Below are 20,318 nucleotides of genomic sequence, written 5' to 3' on the forward strand. Positions count from 1 at the left end.
AAGTGTTTTTAAATACAATGCAAGGCCAGTCTTCTTAAGTGCATAGAACGTAATGCAGAATACTGTTAATTACAGGGGCAATGTCAACGATATGAAACATTTTAACAGATATTGAACAAAGTTCTTACTAAAAAAAAAAGAGGTGTGACTTGGAATAAGCATTCTTCTATTGTTACAAAGATCAACAGATGTTATCCCCCACTGGTAAGAGAAAATAACTGCTGCACCATAAAAGATGCATCTATCTACTGCATCCATTTTATCACTTTCTCTCAGAGGCTTAGAATTGCACCCTCAAACTCCTAAGCAGTTTGGATATTTGGTTGGGGACTTTTTCCGTTCTTTTTTCCTCCTATTTTTAATAAAACTTCTCTTTCTGAAAGTAGAACTCAAAAAGTGCATTTTAAATTAAAGGGCTTACTTTCCCCCTTATTTTATGGATGCATTTGCTATAGTTTAGAAATTTTAGCTTAACCTATTAATTCTTTCTACCACTACAATTTATCAGAATGTCTCAGATTTATTCAGGCTATTCTGCCAACAAGTTAAGTAGCCCCTTTTCCTGCAAAGCAAATGGTATTAAATTCTAAGAAATCCAAAATACTGTAATCTTTACTGAAGTGAAATGCAAACTTAAAGAGTAAGGACTACAGGTTTCTCAGAAGATTTGGACTTTATGCAGTTTTCCCAAATTTGTATTTTCTCCTTTGGATTTTGGGCTACAGTTAAGTACATATAATCTGTTCCACTAACACTGCAAGGCAGCTTCAGACTAAGATCTCAGGAATGAAATCGTAGCCTCAAAATTCTCAACCCAACTAGAGGAAACTCACCCCAATCATTACTCATTTCTTACACAACACAACAACCCATTTAACATGTAAACACAAGCAATGATGGTTCTCATTTGAAGCTCCAATTGTGGCAAGTAATACTTCACAGGTATCAGAAACACTTTAATTAATGTCTCCCTATTTCTCCCATTTTTAAGATGTCTTCTTTTCCTTACAGAAGTTTTAGCTGTTCAACATCAAACAATTGCACAAAAACTACAGCACCAAGCTTTGCTAACTGAAACTGCTGGAGAGCACACACAGGAGAAAAGAATTTGACTGAGCTAGAAGTCAAATGAGCTTAAATAAAACTAATGTTAACACATTCCTTAATTGAAATGATTAATTCTTAGCAGAAATAAATTAAGATCAGTCTGATCTTACTGTAAGCTAGTTGGTGACCCAGCCAGACTTTTGTGCAGATTGGGGTTTTGACTGTGCCTGTTCCGACTGCGAACAGATGAAAACATTGTGTTGCAACCTGGGATTTTGCATTTGTGGAGCTGGCGTAGATGCACAGTTTTGTAATGAGCCCTGAAAGTTCCTTTATTACTGTATGTTTTTTGACATATATGACAAGTTATTGGCAAACTGGAAGGTAAGTTTATAAAGTTTTGATTAGCTTTCTCAGTTAGAGAACAGTCTTGGTAGAGTTCATCACTGGGCATTAGGCTGGGTCCTTCACAGCTTTCATCACTATCATCCAAGGGCATGGTGCATATCTCACTTCCTCCATCAGAATCCCAAGAAGAATGAGCACTGCTCTCAGATTTAACACTGGAAGTAGTGCTTAGATCCAGAACAGCTCCATCATTTAATGGATCATATCCATAACTCTCAGAACAGGGTTCTGCAATTTTGCTCATTGGAAAGATGTAGCTGCCTGTTCTGTTCATTCCTTTGAAGATTACAGAAGTACGTCCAACGTGTTGTTTTAAAGAGACGTCTTGGCAAAACTCCTTAGCCATGTCTTTCAAGAGGTATGTTGCATTGAAATGGTTGTTGAATTCCAGTGTATCTTTAGTCAGAAGTTTATGATGAAGATTTAGGTTTGAACTATGTCTAGAAGAACAAAGACAAGCTTAGCAAGAAAGTGTTTCACCTCACTTAGCAGCTGTTTCATAATGACTATAAACAAAAAAATGGAAAATCAATATTTAGTAGCATGCATGAATTGTATACTTCAGATTTGACCAGCTACCACACAGAGTGCACATGGACAATTTACACATGTGACTGGGTTTCTGAACTTGCTTGTACTGACATGTATCAGATTCTATGCAATAACTCTACAGCAATCAAGGTTTCAGATTCTCACTGGCATTGGGGGTAGCTGTCTGCTCTGCTAGATCTAGTGCTAAGCCTAAAAGAGGTGGAGGCAGACTAAAAACCTGTAAACTGAACTGAGATCAGAAAATGGACTGAGGTGGGTAAGAAACAAGATTCTTTCCCAATGGACAAAGCAGGAAAGGATTGACACTTGAGTTTGCAAAAAATGTTGATGATCCTATGTACTCTAGCCATGTCCAGGATGGAGCTGTACACAGCAGTACAAAGCCTTTTCTTGACAGGAGTTTCCTTGAAAAAGGAAAACTGAAATATATGCAACTTCCACTTTTCAAATGGGCACCTCTGGGTTCAGTTTAAAACCACCAAAACATACAGAATCACTGTTCCTCATTGAATATTAATCAGCTCACTGGGAACTTACAGGCTCTGTCTAGAAGGCTGAGCTTACTGCAATACTGGCAAAAAATTTGTCTTTCTCCTTGCCATCATGGTTTAAACAACCATGAATTGTTCAAAAAGGCACAGAAATATTTAGCATTTGCAGGCATGCTACTCTATGTTAGTCTAGAAACTTCTGCAAAGTTGTTACAAATAACTATTGTTTTGTACAAAGCTCTTGAAATGACTTCTGAGCTCGCTTGTCTTTTTTTTTAAACCCATTTTCCTAAAGCACCTATGTGAAAACTTATCTCAACATATTGGTGTGGGAAGGAATTTGTGGCATGTGAATCTTGCAGGCACGCTACTCTATGTTAAAGTCTAGAAACTTCTGCAAAGTTGTTACAAATAACTATTGTTTTGTACAAAGCTCTTGAAATGACTTCTGAGCTCGCTTGTCTTTTTTTTTTTAACCCATTTTCCAAAAGCACCTATGTGAAAACTTATCTCAACATATTGGTGTGGGAAGGAATTTGTGGCATGTGAATGCAAATCTTACTGCTGGCCTTCTTTCCTGTGGCCCATATCGCAATTACAGTGGAGAGGAATTCACATCTGGAAAGATGCAGGCAGCAGGGTATGAAGCCCTGCCAGCAGCAGATGAATCTGTGCATCTCAGATGCAGCGGCCAGTCCTCAGAGACCGGCTCATCCTCTCTCTGGATTGCATCAGCTGGCTCCAGCACTCCTAGCAGATTACAGACAATCTAAACCTTGTGTCACTCTGAACTACTATCCAGGCATGTTTCCTGCAGCCAAAAGCTGCTCGGACACCGCTACACACTTGGAAAACTTGTAACACTTGGTTGCACTTGAACAGGTTTGTTACCTATTGCTGACCGCTTCAGACACATTACTGATGGTCAACAACAAAGCTTCAGCACTTGTTGCTCAGTTTATAATAGGCTGAAATAAAATGAATTACAGCAATACAGTACTGAAATGAACATTAAACTGCATCAAGCTCATGTTTTAGTTTAGAAATTAGTATTTAATCTCACAGAATGTGAGATTGTGGATAAACACCAGATAGTGTTAGTTTGACTACCACTGCATAAGGTTACTTTTGGGCTGACAAAGAGTAATCTTGCTTTTCTCATGGTATTTTTCTCACCAGTCTGTTCCAAATCCTTGAGTAAAGAAAGGACGAGCGAAGATTTCCTAAATTGACCTCACTGCTTTTTCTTTAAAAACACTGTATACATTAAAATATATATTAAAGTACATATTAAACATGTAAGTCCACACATGCAGCTACTGGAAAATTGCTGAATTCATTCCCTTATGGCTTTCCCTTTATGTACTAAAGTATTCTTTCAACTACTGCAGTCTTTATCAGTTATGAAATTTTCATGGCTTTATTTAATACCTTGTAGTCTTGTGGAAAGGAAATGTTTCTTTCAATGGATTTTCATTTCAAGAACATTCTGATAAGTTATCATACCTGTTATACGAGGATACACAGAAAATATTTGTAGGCTCCATTCCTCAAACACTCATTTTAATTTCAAATTAGGCTCCATTGTGATGGTAAAATAAATACAATTTTGTTTATAATTTTCTTACCTGTCTCGACTTCTACGAGAAGGGAAAGCAGCATTACAGCCCTCAACTGTGCAAATATGCATTTCTTTGAGATGTACATTTTTGAAATGCATTTTTACACTGTAAGGGTTTTTAAAAGTCTTCTTACAGATGTCACAATGAAAGCGGCTTTCTTCCTTCTGAATCCCTAGTGCATGTTGACTGACATGATCCATATCTTTAGAGTCTTCAAAACAAGGAATGGCAGCACCCCTGTTTGACAAAGTGCTGAAAAAGCCCCCGGTCAGCAAGTGGTGTTGCAATTCAGGGCAGTCATTTTTAGGAATCCTGTGCTTTGACTGCTCTTTAATATACATGGGGGGTTCAGTCATTGGTTTTATAACATCATTGTGGTGGTGTTTTGGATCTTCATATATAATCTCATGGGAAACTATTTTTAATGGTTGGTTTTCTTCTGGTTTAACCTCTTTCTCACAGTGTTGCAATTCATTCTCAGAGATATCCTCGATGTATTTGTTATTTGGTGCAAAGACAGATTCAAAATACTTTGGGCCCTCTACCCCAGAGAGAGATTTCCATGAATTACCTGAATGGGGGTGCTTTTCCACCCTGTCGGTCACCCGCTTCTCTATCTTATGCTCACAGGTCTCAAGCTCTCCATCGCTTACCCCCTGCAGGCGTGAATCATCTTCAGAACTGGCAACATCGCTACTTTCATTGGGTGTCTCAACAGCTTCTTTCTCTATCTTAATGGGCATACTGGACTTCCGAGACTTCTTCTTGGGGAGCACGTCAAATGGCAATTCATTGGAAACAAGCTGCTCTGGTATTGAGGAGGAAACAAGAGGCAGAGAAGGAAGAGTACCTGGAGTATTGGCAAGCTCAGCTGGTGTGACTGGACTACGGTAAAAAGGAAGAACGGGCTGTACTGTCTTCAGGTTTGGAAAGAGAACACCGTTATGTCCAATACTGGAAAATCCAGCCTGGCCTTTTGAATCTGTACAAGAGCTGGCATAGCTGGAAATAGTTCTGCTATCCGGAGTTAAAATTGTGAATTCTGTCCTTTTACTGTCTCCAGGTCCAGCAATGGTCAAACCATTTCTTAGATCTTTGTCCCTGTTATTTCTGTTCATTGGCATATGGAGTCTGGGGTTAGGATTTGCACTATGACGATTTCGACTACGCAAAGAGCTAAACACCATATTGCAGCCCTCAATGGTGCATTTGTGCTTTATCTTCAGATGAACAGCATTGTAATGTATTTTCAAAGTACCTTTATCATAAAATGTTTTTTCGCATGCAGTGCAGAAGACACGCCCTTTCCTTGGCCCAGTATTTTTTTCAACAGATTTCATTTTGTTTTCTGGAGATAGTGCTGTCATTTCAAGCTTGGCTGCTGTATTATGTGAACTGGAATCACTTAAAAGGGCATCATCTTCTGTTTTAGTGATATCTGGACCATTTATGCTCCTCTCATTTTCAACTTGAAATGGTGCAGAACTAGAAGTTAAGAAACTGCTTTCAGAAAATGGTATTTGAAGATCTTGTTTGGTTTCGTTGCTATGGTCTTGACCTTGCTCAATCAAATGTCTTTCTGGTGGTGAACCTATCAAAGGTGGAGGCACTGGACTGAAAAACTGAAACGGCAGCATGAAAGCCATGTTATTTACAATATTCTCAAAGGGATGAATGTTGGTGGGACTCATTTTGTCCAAGGAAGCAGAAAAATTAGGACTGTGTGGGTTGCAGCTCTCAATGAATGCCCTAATATCCAAATTGGCAGTTGGTGGTGGTATTATGATTGACTGCCCTTCTTTCTCTTGAATTGCCATTAACTCTACAATGGACTTAGTTTCTCCAAAGCGAAGGAACTGCTGCAAAGTAGCCAGTTCTTCTTCAGTGGTCATTATGCTCCAGTGATCCAGCACCTTTCCTGAAGCATCCTAAAGCAAAAAATATTTAAATGAGTTAGACATTAGTTAGGGCAAGCAAAAAACATTTCCCCTCAAATCTCTCATTTTTTTCAGGGACTAAAATTTATTCTCTAGCAAAAAATTAAAAACATTCCATTTAATGAGATTAATGTGAATTCTGTGATAATTTCTTCCAAATTTTATCACATTGGTGATATTGTTTCTTCCTGAACTGACAGTAATACTTTCCAGTAATTTTTTTTTCCTCAAAAATTAAGACACGTTATTTGAACAACAGATAGTATCCTGTAAGCACAGACAGGAGAGATGGAGCAATCAGACCAAGATTTAGTTCCTCATTTAAGTCAAGTATTCTTTCATTGCAACTTTAATAATCTTCCAAGCAACTAAGATCAGAGAACAAATGAACCTATATTGATCTATTGCCAGTTTTCACAGAGCACAGCTGTAATTACACTAGTGTTGGAGTTCTTTCAAACTCTAGCTATGCCTAACTTTTCCCAATAACTACAATAAATATTTTATCACAGAACATGTATTTGATGGCCTACTGAGATTTTTCACAGTGCATGTAAGAGTTTCTAAGATGATGAAGAACGTAACATTATAAATTTTTCATGTGATAGAGGTTCAAGGTAATTGATTCCATATTTTTAATCCTAACACTAAAAAGCAAGATTATCAAGACCATTAAATATTGATTAATGTCATAATGTAAGATCATAATGTTACTTTACATAAAAGGTAACTTCCACAGCAGCAAGGACTAACATCAATGTAAGCACATAGGGCCAAATACACTCTGGCTTGCAGCTCCAGTAGGGTCGATAGCACTACCAGAGATTAATATTGTCCCTGGTGTTTTAAATAATGGTAAGTTTATTTCTTGATGTATTATTCTGCTGTATAAAAGCAAACTCACTGTTTAAATAATACTGGAACAAGTTCTAAAGCCTTTACTTTGATACATTACCAGTAACTTTAGATTTTTATTTTTGCTTACATTTGTTGTTAGATTTGAGCAAGTAGAAAGATTTCAATTAAGTCCAACTAAAAAAGAAACCAATCACCAGAATTCCACCCTTTGTTTTCTGGCCTTAAGCTTGTACAGGTCTATTACTGCCTTTCACACTGTTAACACATTCTGAAACACTGAGAAGATTAAGACAGAAAACTACTTAACTGTCATATTTCTATTTTAAAAGCCCCCTAAATACCTGTAGCACATATCCACGTATATAATCCTGCAGTGTCCAATCCAGAGCATGGAGAATCTGTATCACCTCTTCCTGCTTCAGAACACTGAAAAGCCGATCGAGCAGAATTTTAAGGCGCACAGGAATGGCTTGGGTTCCATACAGCATGAGGCTACTGATATCAAAGACAACATTGGATTGAACTATTTCAACTTGGCTTGATGGGTAGAGGTTTGGAATCCTTAGTTTGCTCAGAGCTGAAAATAAAAATCACAAAAGGTAAAGAAACTTGAATCCCGAGAAAGAGAAAATGAAATGCAACTAATATTGGGGTGGGGATTGAGGAGTGACACAAAAAGTATGTAATAGTTATGAGGGTCCTAAATGGTTTTCTATAGATTGTAAAAACAAATATTACCATGTGCTACCCATCCATGGCGGCATTGGTCACATTGTCGCTGATTTATTTTCCCAGGTTTGAAACACTGACAACTACAGTTCACCAGAGTGCACCGGATAGCCTGGAGATCAATGGAAAGCATGATAGGTAATATATGAGCACCATTCAGAGTGTGCAGATTATACATCTACAGTACCCCCATAAAATCCACATGAAGACAGAATTAACATACCAACACAGAGCTATCAATGTAAGTAACCCAGGCAAAGCCTGAGTTATACAAGGCTGCCTCTGCCTGGAAGAGTCAAGTCACCAGCAGAAACACTACAGTAATATGGAAGCAGAACATTTAACAATATAGATAGCAACACATCTGTGGATTTATTTAGGCTGAAGGACCTTCACAAAAATTATTGTTATAAATTATGCATTCATCTAAGCTATGATCCTCATGTATGATCACTTTCTTAGGAAGGTTTGAAAACAAAGCTGTACAGATGAAAGACCCCCTCTCTTGCAGTTTTGCTTTTTGGCACTCCATACTGCAATATTGCAAGTTGTAATGAGCAGTGCATCAGCTCTGCACAAATGCCATGCCCTACACATCCAGAATTCATATGAAATATTGTATTCTGTCAAAGACACAGGAGTTCACTAATGCTCCTCAGTAACGAAGTTCACCAAAAAGTACTCCAACTCTTCAAAAACAATCTAAATCTAAACAATCACATTTTGAAAGCAAAATAGAGCAAACAGAACAACAGCTGCACAGTTCAATTTGTACATCACTTTACTCTTACCAAGGTCATCTATAATGCAAATCAAATTAGTATTCAGATGTCCCTAATCAACAGGGTGATACAAACTTGCTTCCTGGAATATATGATTTCTTCTGTATGTGCCCATCTGCTGGAGAAGGCAAACAGACAACTTGGAGGTCCTAGTTAAAGCTCCAGAGGGATTTGCTACAGAGCAAAGCTTTTGCAGGATTCTGCACTGCTTGGATCTGGCACCGAGAATATTCTGCATAAACAGAATATTTATTGAGGGAGGGAAAGCAAAGAAATTGATGTGCAGAATATCTGCACTGGAATAATAAAGAAAAAGAATTAGATCATGCAATTGTAAAATGTCGGCATTTTTCTGCTTTTAAATTAGTGTTCCCTCTCCTAAGGTTTTATGCAAAACGGGGACTTCCACTCCTCAAATACCCATAGGAAAGGAAGAGAAGATTTGAAGAAAAAAGGAAACGTGGCATTCCCACACTGGCACTTCAGAAAACATACAAGGAAGCCTGATTGTCTAAAAACTTGCTATGAAAAATCGAGGAAAGAAACATTTAAACTCAAAAGTACATGGCAGAAAGATAATTTCGCTGAGATTTGCAATGGACATTTCTTTAGACTTGCAGCCTCTGGCTGACTCAGGGCAGAAGGGGACACTGCATACAAAAGGTTACTATAAACAAGTATGTTCATGACATTTGGATCTCTGGTGCTTCACAGTAATGGATTTGGAGTGAGATTTTAAAATCTCAGTATCTGGCTTGTCCAGGAGTTGCCTTACATACACATCTCCAAACTGCAGTGACTTGATGTGAAGTTTGCCTGTATTTGAAGAATTAGAACAAGTGGCAACAGGGCTCTTGAAATCTCTGAATCACTTTGCCTTTAATCTTTTGAAGGAGCCGTTGCAAAATCCTGTGTTCTTGAGAAAAGCTCTGTGCTCCCCATAAAGTCATAAAATACACATCAATACCCTATGTAGTATTGCTTCATTTTAATGGAGGATATATTTTCACTTAGATGCTAAAATACTTCCATATAACAATAAAAAGCTATAAATTTCTTATGGAAAGGTTGGGGGAAGAAAAGGTGTAGTTGACTGTGGATTCATTTCTACCACAAGATATCAAACAATAATGCAGTTTGAGTCTTCTACCTCTCTGCATACATAACATTCTGTGACTTGCCTGGACTACAGCCCTTCCACAGGCAACCCTGCTAGGTTCAGTAAGGTGCAGTGCATTCCATAAATGCATCTTTTACATTCCCTTCAGACAAAATTACAAAAGAGTACTTCCTTTTTCTGCAAGAAATAACAGAAATCTGCACAATGAAAAAAGCTGTCATGATGATAAGTTAATTGAGATTTCAAAATTTTTTTTCATTCCTTTTCCTTTGGACATGTTCCACAAATCACTGACCTTTAAAACGACTTTTTTATTTAATTTGTGTACTTGGACAAGAAAGATACACCACATCAAATTTTGCATTTCATAACTTTCTGTAAGAGCATTCTCCTATATGGTACATGTGTTTATTTTGCTTTCCTGTGTATGTGTAGAAAACTGCACATGCCAAAACAGGAACAAGTAAGAGGAGGACATTTTGTTTTACGTATATGAAAGCAGCTGTTACAAACGGAGTCGAGTTCTCCCTCTATTCTAAATATTGAACTGAACCTCACTCAAGTCCCATTATCGCTTCTGGAAACTAGAAGGAATTAGCTTGCATCCTTGTGCATATCAAAGTTGCACCCTCAAATTGGGGATCTGTGCTGACTTAAAAAATGACTTGAAAGAATTCCTAAGAAGAAAAAACTGATTTTTCAGGTTTTTTGCACTTCCCTTCATTTGTGTTTGTCACAGTCTGTGTCTCCTAAAGCTTTTCTAGCAACATTTATAATAATATACATAGCCACAGAATATATAACAAAGCAAAATTAACTTCTGAAATAATCAGTGAATAACAATTTCAAATCGTCACTGTTCAACTTCAAAAGGTATTTGTAAAATACGCACCTTGATTATCTCCCAAATTAATGCACATCAGACTTTATTGAAAAGAAATTTAGCAATACTTCATGAAAATAATACCCTTGTCTTTTGCCCGTTAATCCTACTGTCCTTAATAGCCTATTCTAAGGTACTGTAATTATATCAAGTCATTTAATAAGCTTTATTTTCCCAACAGGTGGAATGTACACACAATTTCATTCTGCAGAACAAAGAAATAACTTTCTGTATTGCATAGATGCAAAGCTTGAAAATCATAATTAAAGGATTGGAAATGTAGAAGGAAATTACAGTGGAAATTTTTAAAAATACATTCCTTTCATTCAAATCATTATTTAATTTCATTTTCTAGAAACAGAAGGCAGATGGTCTAAAAAACTAAATCTTATGGCATCATCAAAGATATTGGTCTTGCTTTCCAGTTACTCACTCCTTCACAAATGGATCTTTCCTAATCCATTATCAGACCCACTTCCTTAATTCTTTTAAAAAATAGAATTGAAAAGACTGATCAAAATGTTCTGTGGTTTTACCAGCATGACCGTGGGAATCTGAATGCTGAACTTTAAATAAAAATGATCCCTCATTACAAGACAGACATTAACCATTAAACTGAAAAGCATCTGACTACTAATCACTGCATCTTAACATGTGCTGCCTGAAAGTCACGCCTGCTCCCATCCTTTTTTTGCCAGATATTGATGTGGCTTCGATTATGCTTCAAAAGTTACTGAATGTTTCTTTGCAACCCACTCACAGCCCTCAGAGCTAAGGAAAAGCCCAGGCTAATGGGACATACTCATGCTGATTCTGGGTATATAATCAGGCTTCATTTCACAAAGCAAGTTTGAAGAAGTCTCCTGGGACCTATGCTTACTCGCAACACACAACAGGTTTAAAAAAAAAAGCAGCAAGACAAGAAGGGCATGATAAGTGTATCCCAATCTCATTCAGTGTTAAGAGGGTTCTGGTTTGACAGCACTTTGGCTTGGGAAATAAATTAAGAAGCAAGGAAATATTGAAGACCTTATCAGGGCTGAGTTGGAGATCTGTGCTCATGCTGGAAAGCTGCTCTGGGTCTCTGCACGCAGCCAGGGCTGCGAGTGCAGACACCAGAACATGGAAGAGCAAGTCCCACATTACCCTGGTGCTATTTAACAACAGAAATGCACAGGTTAGCACCATCACTTCTGGCACTTTCTGGCATTTAAGAAAAACCCTTGCCTTTTTGCACAAAGTTTCTCCCCACTTTAAAAACTGCTGCTTTTTTTTCAAGCTACTGCCATCACATGAAGAGCTTGAGCGCTTCCCTGCTCTGCTATGAGGATTACCGACAAAATGGTGTCATTGATGCCAGGTTACAGGTATATATTTTGCAGGCCGGGCTTAGAAATTTCTATCAGTTTAAAATGCAAGTTTGAAGAAGAAATAGGAATTAAAGGAAACAAATACGTGAGAGAAACTTTCATTAGATGAGCTATAGCAGCTACTGCTTTCATTGCCCTCTCTCTCAGGTTTCTAGCAACAAGCCGTATCTCCTATGGCCCTCTCATCATCATCAGTGGTAATCCCACTGAATATATGTAACCCACCATGGTATGCACTCTGGTGGGCACTAATCCTATAGGAAAGAAGTGGAACAAATCCCATATTTGCAGAATAGTCTCATAGTGGCTTCACAGTAACAACATGTGTGGAGAAAGACATGATTTACAGTGGGGGAAGAAATAAAACTAAACATGGGACATATGTCTGGTTATTTGGAAGTATTTTCTTGCTTGCTGCTTGTAAAATATTTGCAAGGTAAATAAAGGGATAGTCATCTTTATCATCTCTTGAATTGAACGTACAGCCACAGCTAACTCAAAGGCCAAATCCAAATCTGTGTGCACCGTTCACAGAGAACAGTAACTATAAATGAGTGTGAAGTTGCCCTTCTGGTCCATATTTTTTTCTGCCCTGTTTTTATTATAATCCACCAGGTTTCTTGCAGAGAAAGTGTGCAGAGAAAGTTTGCAGAGTTTAAATAAGTTCCTTTTTCCTCACTGAGTTACACTTGATTCTCTTGTGTTTGAATCCTTTGCACAATCACTGAAAGCAGAGACAAATCAAAAACCCCTTATCATAAGCATCTCTCTCAGTGCCATCCTTTTCCATATGATACAATGAGCAAAGCTTTGCTTTGTCCATTGTTCGTCAGGCAACTTTTGCCACTTTCCCTTGGGATATATTCTGTTGATAAATAACACTGTGTCAGTTTTGTCATGATTTAAAACAAGTTCTCAATTTACATTTTGTTCACCTTACTTTCACTGTATCACAATCCAGCTTACCCATATCAGACTCATATCTGGGGTTTTATCCATTCCACATGTATTTGTATCCCCCCTGTCCACTCTAGAGTGCATATTTAGTCCTTGTGTCTCTTCTTCCTGAAGACCCACTTCCGTTTTCAATACACTGCTGAGCTCTCTGTAGTTTACTGGAACTAAAATATATGCCAGCATCTTTCACATAAAATCAAAAAACGTGCTGGCTGCTCTAGATGGTGGAAGTACTTGCTGAAGACATAGCCCAACAATTAGGCATGAAATGCACGTTGATATTAAATCTGTTAGATTAAGCACCTTGTACCTCTAATTGTTCCTTGAAAGTTTCAATGTACTCCCAGCTTAGAAAGGCTCTGAATCCCATCTGCCTGTGGAGACCATTAGCAGGGCCCCTGCAGCATCTTCAAGGAAAGGCTCTGGGCCATTTTCTTCTTCCTGACATGCTCACTTCAAAGAGGTAGCAAGATGCCTGGAGGATGGACAGAATATGGAAGCCCTGTGCTGCCTGTAAGTGGAGCTGGGAAGACACACTGGGAACGGGAAAAGGGAAGAACAGTGCACTGCGGCACACTGACGTGCACGGGTCTGACAGCAAGGCCCAGCTGGGAGTTACTCTGCACAAAGACTTGGCCCATGCTGCAACTTGCACGTGCTCAGCTCAGGATTGTGGTGGCTCCTTCTGTCATGTGTTTAAGGTCCTGGGAAGTTCCTCACCACCACAGCACAGAAACACTGCCTGCCTTCCACAGTCTGAGCGCCTGGAACAAAGGGATTTCCATTCAAGTACCTTTCCACCTAATCCACTACACTTGCTTGCTGCAAGGTCTATTATTTCTATACTAAAGCTTAGAAATATTTAAAATAAATAAGTATACAAAATTATTAAAATAAGAAAAATGTCCTTATAAGATTTCTAATTATATTGGACTGAATGCACATATTACTTTTACAGTCTTATATCAAAAAACTGTTTCTTACAAAGTAACAGCTGCTGTTAATAGTTATTTAATAAACATAAGTAACAATAAATAACTTTCCTAAAAAGCAAACCAGCTTTGCAGCTTTTTGCATCCAGAAAACATATCTGATATCTTCTGTATTTTGAGCTTTTAATTAAGCAGAAAAAAGTTGTACACAGACGTGACAGATGTTGTAAACAGCTGACCAAATAGCTCCAACCTTCTCCATTCAGACATATTAAAAATGCTGGCCTGAGATGATTCATATGACTTCTTATTAGTAAAATAATTTTGGAAAATTGTCTCCTGCTTAAGAGACTGATTAGGACACAGATGGGAAAGGTGGAGGTGGGCCACAATTTGCTTTTTACAGTGCCACTAAACACAAAGTTACACTCATGGCTCAGTTCCTAACCTGACAATGGCTCCTTGGTAATCTGGCTGATTTTCACTCACACCAACCATTTATTCCTACCAAGCTTAGGAGGTGCAAGAACCTTTGAAAAGTCCAGACAAAAAGCTTTTGTTTCACAGGCCAACCATTGATTTAGAAGTTGATCTTAGCCTATTCTACTGAAAATTTTGGCTGGTGTAGCTACCACTCAACTCCCACTTACCCCCGTTCTGTGGGAGAATTATGTCATGATTTTTATTCTAGAAGTACACAAAGGCCACAAGCTGAACACATTTTCCAGATAAGACGATGGAATACAACCCATTAATTATCTGGATCCTTATGTATATATCCATACTGTTTATTTGGGGTCAGATACCAAAACCTGACCTCCTTTCAAACATCCACAGCCTAAGAACACACATAATCAGGATATTTACAACACAGAGCCTGCAGCAAATTGCATTACTCCATTACCCTCTCCCTCAGTGGGGCTGAACAAAATGAATTTTGGCCTAGAATTTGGTCAAATCTCTCTCTTGTGGGGGCAACTGAGCACTTGAGAATGTTTAGCTGTCTTTGCAATAATTGACTAAAATGTCCTCAAAACCAGACAAAAATGTGAGGAGAGTGAATAAGCTCAGTAAGATAAAAGTGAAATTAGGTAATACCTTCACAGGATGGCACCACTCTGTCAAATCAACCTTTCTTGTGGACATAAAAGACAGACCCTATGTCACCAGTTCATTAAAAATTTTTTCTATGTGAGAAGAGTCCTAGGAGTGAGGAGCTGAGACAAGAGACTGAGCTGACCCAGCCTCACAACCCAGAGCTGGTTCGGGCCCTGGTGCAGCTCTCGTGGCCGGGGAGAGGAGCTCGGGGCAGTCCCGGGCACTGCAGCGGGCGAGGAAGCACAAGGAGCTGCTTCTGAGAAAGGCAGCCACGCTGCAAGGCCAAGCTTTAATCACAGCATAACTTGTGGGATGAAAATCACTCCTCATGCATGTCACTTACCCTACAGGGCCCCTTAGGGCAACTCTTGTTAATGGCACTGTCAAAATAATTATAAAGAGAGAAGAATTCGTGTGCGCGTGTGTGTGCGCATGTGAGCGTGAGCACACACACGAGTGCTACTCTAAACAAAAAGCACTGGACAGTAAAACTTCATTTTGCCATTCAGCAGCGTGGCCGTAGATAGACTGGCTCATGCTGCAATTAATCTCACTTGTTAACAACAGGTAAGTGCTGACAGACAGCTCGGTCCACCTCAGGGACATAGGCAGAGCCTCTTTTACGGTTTGGTTTGGAAATGAAAACAAGAAATAGAAATTGAGGAAGGAAAAACATCACTTTATCGTTATCTTAGAGTTGTTATTTACTTTTGATTCTGAAACAGACTGCGATGCTACAGTTCCCACAACATACCTGCCCTAGCCTGCATAGGTCAGAAACATTTTGCTGGTATTAAGCAATGTATCTATCACGAGATATTAAAGTAATGTCCCTTTTTAATAAATTTAATGGAAAAATCGTTCTTATTAGTGCATTTCAAAAATGAGTAACAGATTGCTGCATATTGATGAGAAAAACTGGTCAGTCTTTAGGGGTAAAGGTGAGTCACTGGACAGAAAGGGTGTGAAATTTTGTGCAAGAAAGCACTAGATGCTACTTAATCTAACAAATAAGTTGTGCACATACTGCTTATCCACACTGACATGCAAAGCATGCTACACTAAATGCTGAAGCTACAGATCTAGCCACGAACTGCAGTTGAATTAAATATTTAACTCCAAGCCCTATGCTAGCACGAAGTAAGTGTTATTAACACAAATGCAAAAGTATCAGAGAAATTAGGAATATGAGAATATATAAATTGCAAGGCCTTTAAAATATGTCTTTAACTCTTCATGTATTTTATAAAATGGTGCATGCGTGCAATGTAGATGAGTTAATGTTTTAAAGACAATCCTAAATTTTTCAGCTCCTCGCACCACTGCTTAAGTCTCAAAGCCATGAAATATATATGCTTAAAAACTCTTCCTGTTATGGAGTGAGGACACAGATTAAAGAATAAAAGTGAAATAACAGCTCTCTGAAATATTTAGTGTTACACAATTCCATTTAATGCAATTTCATAAATTTTAAACCCAAACACTATTTGTACACATACACATGATATCATCTATGGTGCTACAGTTATGCAATATTTTACGCAACAGTGTAGCTCCATCAGTAATTTCACAACTTAAAACTCAGTATTCCTTTTTATTGAACACAGGTGAGAAAATTTTCACCTGGCTTTCAGACATCACTTACTCGCACATGAAAAAATACCTATTTTTCACTGATGGTCTTTTATATTTGAAATTTGAAGTAAAAAAATAGAATCTTTATTTTTTATAATTTTTTCCTCTTTGTTTAAATTCTCTAATGGTTTTAAAGTGTGGAATGAAATATTGTTCTTTATACTAAAATGACTGAAGTTGGTTAAAAACTGCCACTTTTCCTCATTCCCTCAATAATATTTTTTTGAGTCTGAATACTGAAATCTCAATCTCTAGGATTTTTTTAAATGACAGCAGCAAAATAATAAGAACTAAAAACTAAAAAGAAGACAGGCAATGACACTTGCTGTAAAACTTCAACTGTAGCATCTGCTAGGACAAAACCTGCTGGTTTCCAGCACATAGGAACTGTGAGAGTTACTGCACCACTGAAGCCAGAAAGAAGAAGAGATGACCCAGAGGGCAAAATCAGTTTTTCTCCCTTACTTTTGGTGGATATTTTATGGAATAATGAATTCAAGATCTGTACCTAAACTTTAGCTCAAATCTGCATGAAAAATGTTTGCTAAATGCCAAGTCATCCCAAAATGCTTTTAGAACACATATCTGGAACAAAAGCTGTAATCTAAAACAAAACAAGAACACTTCTATTTTTATCAGAGGTGTATTCAGCATCATTGTAATGAAGTCTTTATTACTGCAAACCAAATAATTCACTGGCTTGTTTGATTGGAAATGGAATGACATGCTCAATATGTAGGAACAGATCTTTTAACAGCATCACGAACAGACACGGAAGCTGAAGTCAAGACATTTGGTATCAAAAGGCCAAACCTCACCTCAGCCTCAGGAGGCAGAAGTTCAAGTAAAAGCCCGTGAAGTGACCCAATACTTGTAATAATTTCTCCTATTTCTGTGAAGATTCAGCTCTCCTGAATGTTTGTCTATGTTTGCAGATACCATTATTCTTAGGGTTCTGAATAGGTTGCAGATGGTTCAAAGAATAAACCAAATAACTACTTTTAAGAAATCAATCAAGCAAAAATCTATATAATACATTAAGTATAAAAAAAATGTATTTTCCATAAGATTATTTTTTTACATGTTCACTTATTGTTAAAAGTCTGATTAAGCTGCAAACAGCTCAAAATTCTAGCGCTTAATTCAAACAGAATTGCACAATTACACTGATTATTAAAAAAAACCACTATCAGCACTATACATATAATGGTAAATAATCTAGTTCAATATTGATACTTTCTTCAAAAGTCCGTATTTTTCCCTTTTGTTTAAAAGGAGCAATTAGAAAGGTATTCTTCAGTGTATATTGTTCTAATCACTAGAACAAAGCAAACCAACACGCACTGTTGTTAGCAGTTAAAATAATGGTGGACCCACTTTGCCCCATGACCTGGAGTGGAGCGAGACTCCCCCACCTCCCACTCCTCTAGCCTGAGAGCTGAGCCACAATTTCACTGTTTTAAAACCAAAGGACAGAAACAGAGACTCTTGTCTAAAATAACGCTTGCATATCTTACAACAAACCACACTTATTTTCCAAAAGGATGTTAAAAATAGAAGCATACGATCTTTTCCCACCTAGAATTGTATCCTTACAATTAAAGACTATTAGCTGGCATCCCTTTTAACCGTCAAACTCAGACAGTGGCAGTTCTACAGCCACAAAGAGAAGCAGTAAATGAGAAGAACATGTTACTACACTGCATTTGAGAAAGTTTGGCTCCAAGCTATGCACTGATTAATATCAGATCTCCTTCTTTACTTGCCTCTTGACAATCTTGTCACATCTGGCTGACAAATCCTTACAAGCTTATCCAAACCAAGGCAGCCCAGATCATGCTCCGGGAGTAGCTTGAAGGAAGCGGCAACACCAGCCATGTACTGATGTGCCATCATGAAACTAATGAAGCTGACTTCACTTGCAGACTGCAGGAACACGAAGAAACACAACATGCCCCAAGGTTTTGCAACATAACGCAGAGTTAGCTCACCAAAAGATAAGACAAACAATCAGCTCCTGAGGTTCAAGAAGCCAAGTAGTTACATGAATTACAAAAATTTATACGGAATTGCTTGAACAACAACCTCAACTAAATGAGCACAATAAAATCCAACTTCAGATCAGATGTGAAAATTGACTGTTAAATGCCTTTCAAACAATGGTTTGTTTTAAATTAAAACAAAACTAGTCTATTTTATTTTCTCTCTCCCACATCCCCAAAATACCAGTATGTTGCCTGGCTCCCAGGTTATTCAAACTGAAAAAATATCCAAAAATAAAAAGAAAAAAAAAAAGAAAAGAAAAAGAAAGAGGGAAAAAGTGTCACTTTTTATCCGTAGGATTTCACAGAAGGATAAACCACAGCCTGTGTATATCAGTAGTCCTCCCCTGGGTTAGTGATCTGCCCTCTCGTCATTTTTAAACCAAGAATTCGTTACACAGACAACTGGAAGTATTTGACCAATTAATAAACCAGCAAGTAAAATGCTGCATCTTAAACACATCTAACAAAACCTCATTATGTATGAGCTAACAATTAATCCATGTTTATTTTTCTATGTGATGAAAAAAACCCCATATAAATAAGTTAAATGCATCACAATACAAGACACTTAATTGCCACAATATATTTAAAAACCCAGACCCCCGCCATGCACACACACTCACACTTAAACCCACCCACCTCCCCCCCCACTCCGCCCCCCCCACCACTAAAATACAAACAGACTGATCCTAAGAAAAGAATTGCTTGCCTTATTTTCTGGATGCTAAATACTCAAAAATAAACTGTACATAAAGGGCATACATTACACTTCACTTTAGTGGTAATTTCTAAAGAACTTAGTAGTGAAATTACATTGTTGTCTGCTCTCTAGTGCATTTATACGTCATGATAATGGTAATGTATTTGGTTAAAGCACTTGACTCAAAACACATCTGAGTCACAAATCACAGATTTTACTGCTATTAATGTATATTGAGGACTTGTACAATTAAACATTGTCAAGTATTTATGATTTACATGCTACTACTTCAATTGGAAAACAATTACACAAGTGATGGCTCTGCTTATTATAATCAGCCTGCAATTCTGCATTACTTACTGTAGAACAGGAAAGTCACACAGTTGTTTACAGTGCACAGCAGAAAGAAAAGACAGATTTTTTTTACAGAAACTAGTTTTCTACTTTTACAATATCTTTTCATAATTAAGAAATAGAAAGCACAGCTCCCTACAGCTCTCATCTCCATTGTTCATTACCCCAAACAACACCATTGCAACATTTTTTATATCTCCACAGTGCATAGCCATAAGTAAAAGTTGCACAGTAAAAACATACATTCATATAGAACTGCAAAGAACTTTCCTTACCTCAGACATTCTTACTGTGCTTATGTTTCCAGAGCTATAAAACAGTTTCCCATTCCCTCAGTGAGTTGTACAAAGAAGTACTGGAAACACTCCTGCCTGTACAAGTACTAAGGCAGAACCATCACACGCCTCTTTACTCTTGTCTGACTCTGAGCACCTCAAGGTCTGATGTATGCTCAGGCTGTGCACAGGGGAGTGAAATAAGATCCTCCCCCTTGGTGTTCTCCAGACCTACAGTACGAAGTTGTGTCTGCCTCTCACCTCTGCAGCCAGCTCTCACCTCGCTGCCCCGGAGTGCTGTGCTCCAGCGCGCTCCTCCAGTCGCAGGGCAGTCCCCTCACAGCTGGCTTGGAGAGGGCATGACACTCATCTTTCACAGAGATTTGATCAAAAGGAGTCACGGAGGCTTGAGGCGCTCCTAATGCAGTGCGAGGAGATTCTACCTCTGCTCTGGCAGCCTAAGTAATGCATTAAATCAATGCAGCTGACCTAGGGCCTATTACAATTTTTTTTTCTTTTTCTC

At 38.1% G+C, this 20,318-nt stretch overlaps 1 protein-coding gene across 1 annotated transcript; it reads right to left on the minus strand.

The window, feature by feature from the left end:
* Positions 1-1,213: 1,213 nt before the first annotated feature.
* Positions 1,214-19,940, minus strand: BNC1 (basonuclin 1). The gene is made up of 5 exons (XM_041418789.1): positions 19,796-19,940; positions 7,654-7,756; positions 7,257-7,492; positions 4,127-6,048; positions 1,214-1,895 (listed from the first exon to the last, which is right to left on the minus strand). Exons 1-5 carry the CDS (start codon positions 19,802-19,804, stop codon positions 1,214-1,216), a joined length of 2,952 nt encoding a protein of 983 aa, XP_041274723.1. The 5' UTR covers positions 19,805-19,940.
* Between the last annotated feature and the right edge of the window lie 378 nt (positions 19,941-20,318).

Source organism: Onychostruthus taczanowskii, unplaced genomic scaffold (assembly GCF_017590055.1).
Source record: "Onychostruthus taczanowskii isolate IOZ18803 unplaced genomic scaffold, ASM1759005v1 scaffold6, whole genome shotgun sequence".
Taxonomy (NCBI): domain Eukaryota; kingdom Metazoa; phylum Chordata; class Aves; order Passeriformes; family Passeridae; genus Onychostruthus; species Onychostruthus taczanowskii.

Coding starts and splice junctions, on each gene's coding strand:
- BNC1 (XM_041418789.1), bottom strand. Junction 7,493..7,653: donor CCATGGATGGGTAGCACATG/GTAATATTTGTT, acceptor TTTTATTTTCAG/CTCTGAGCAAACTAAGGATT. Junction 1,896..4,126: donor TCTCGTAGAAGTCGAGACAG/GTAAGAAAATTA, acceptor TTGTTCTTCTAG/ACATAGTTCAAACCTAAATC.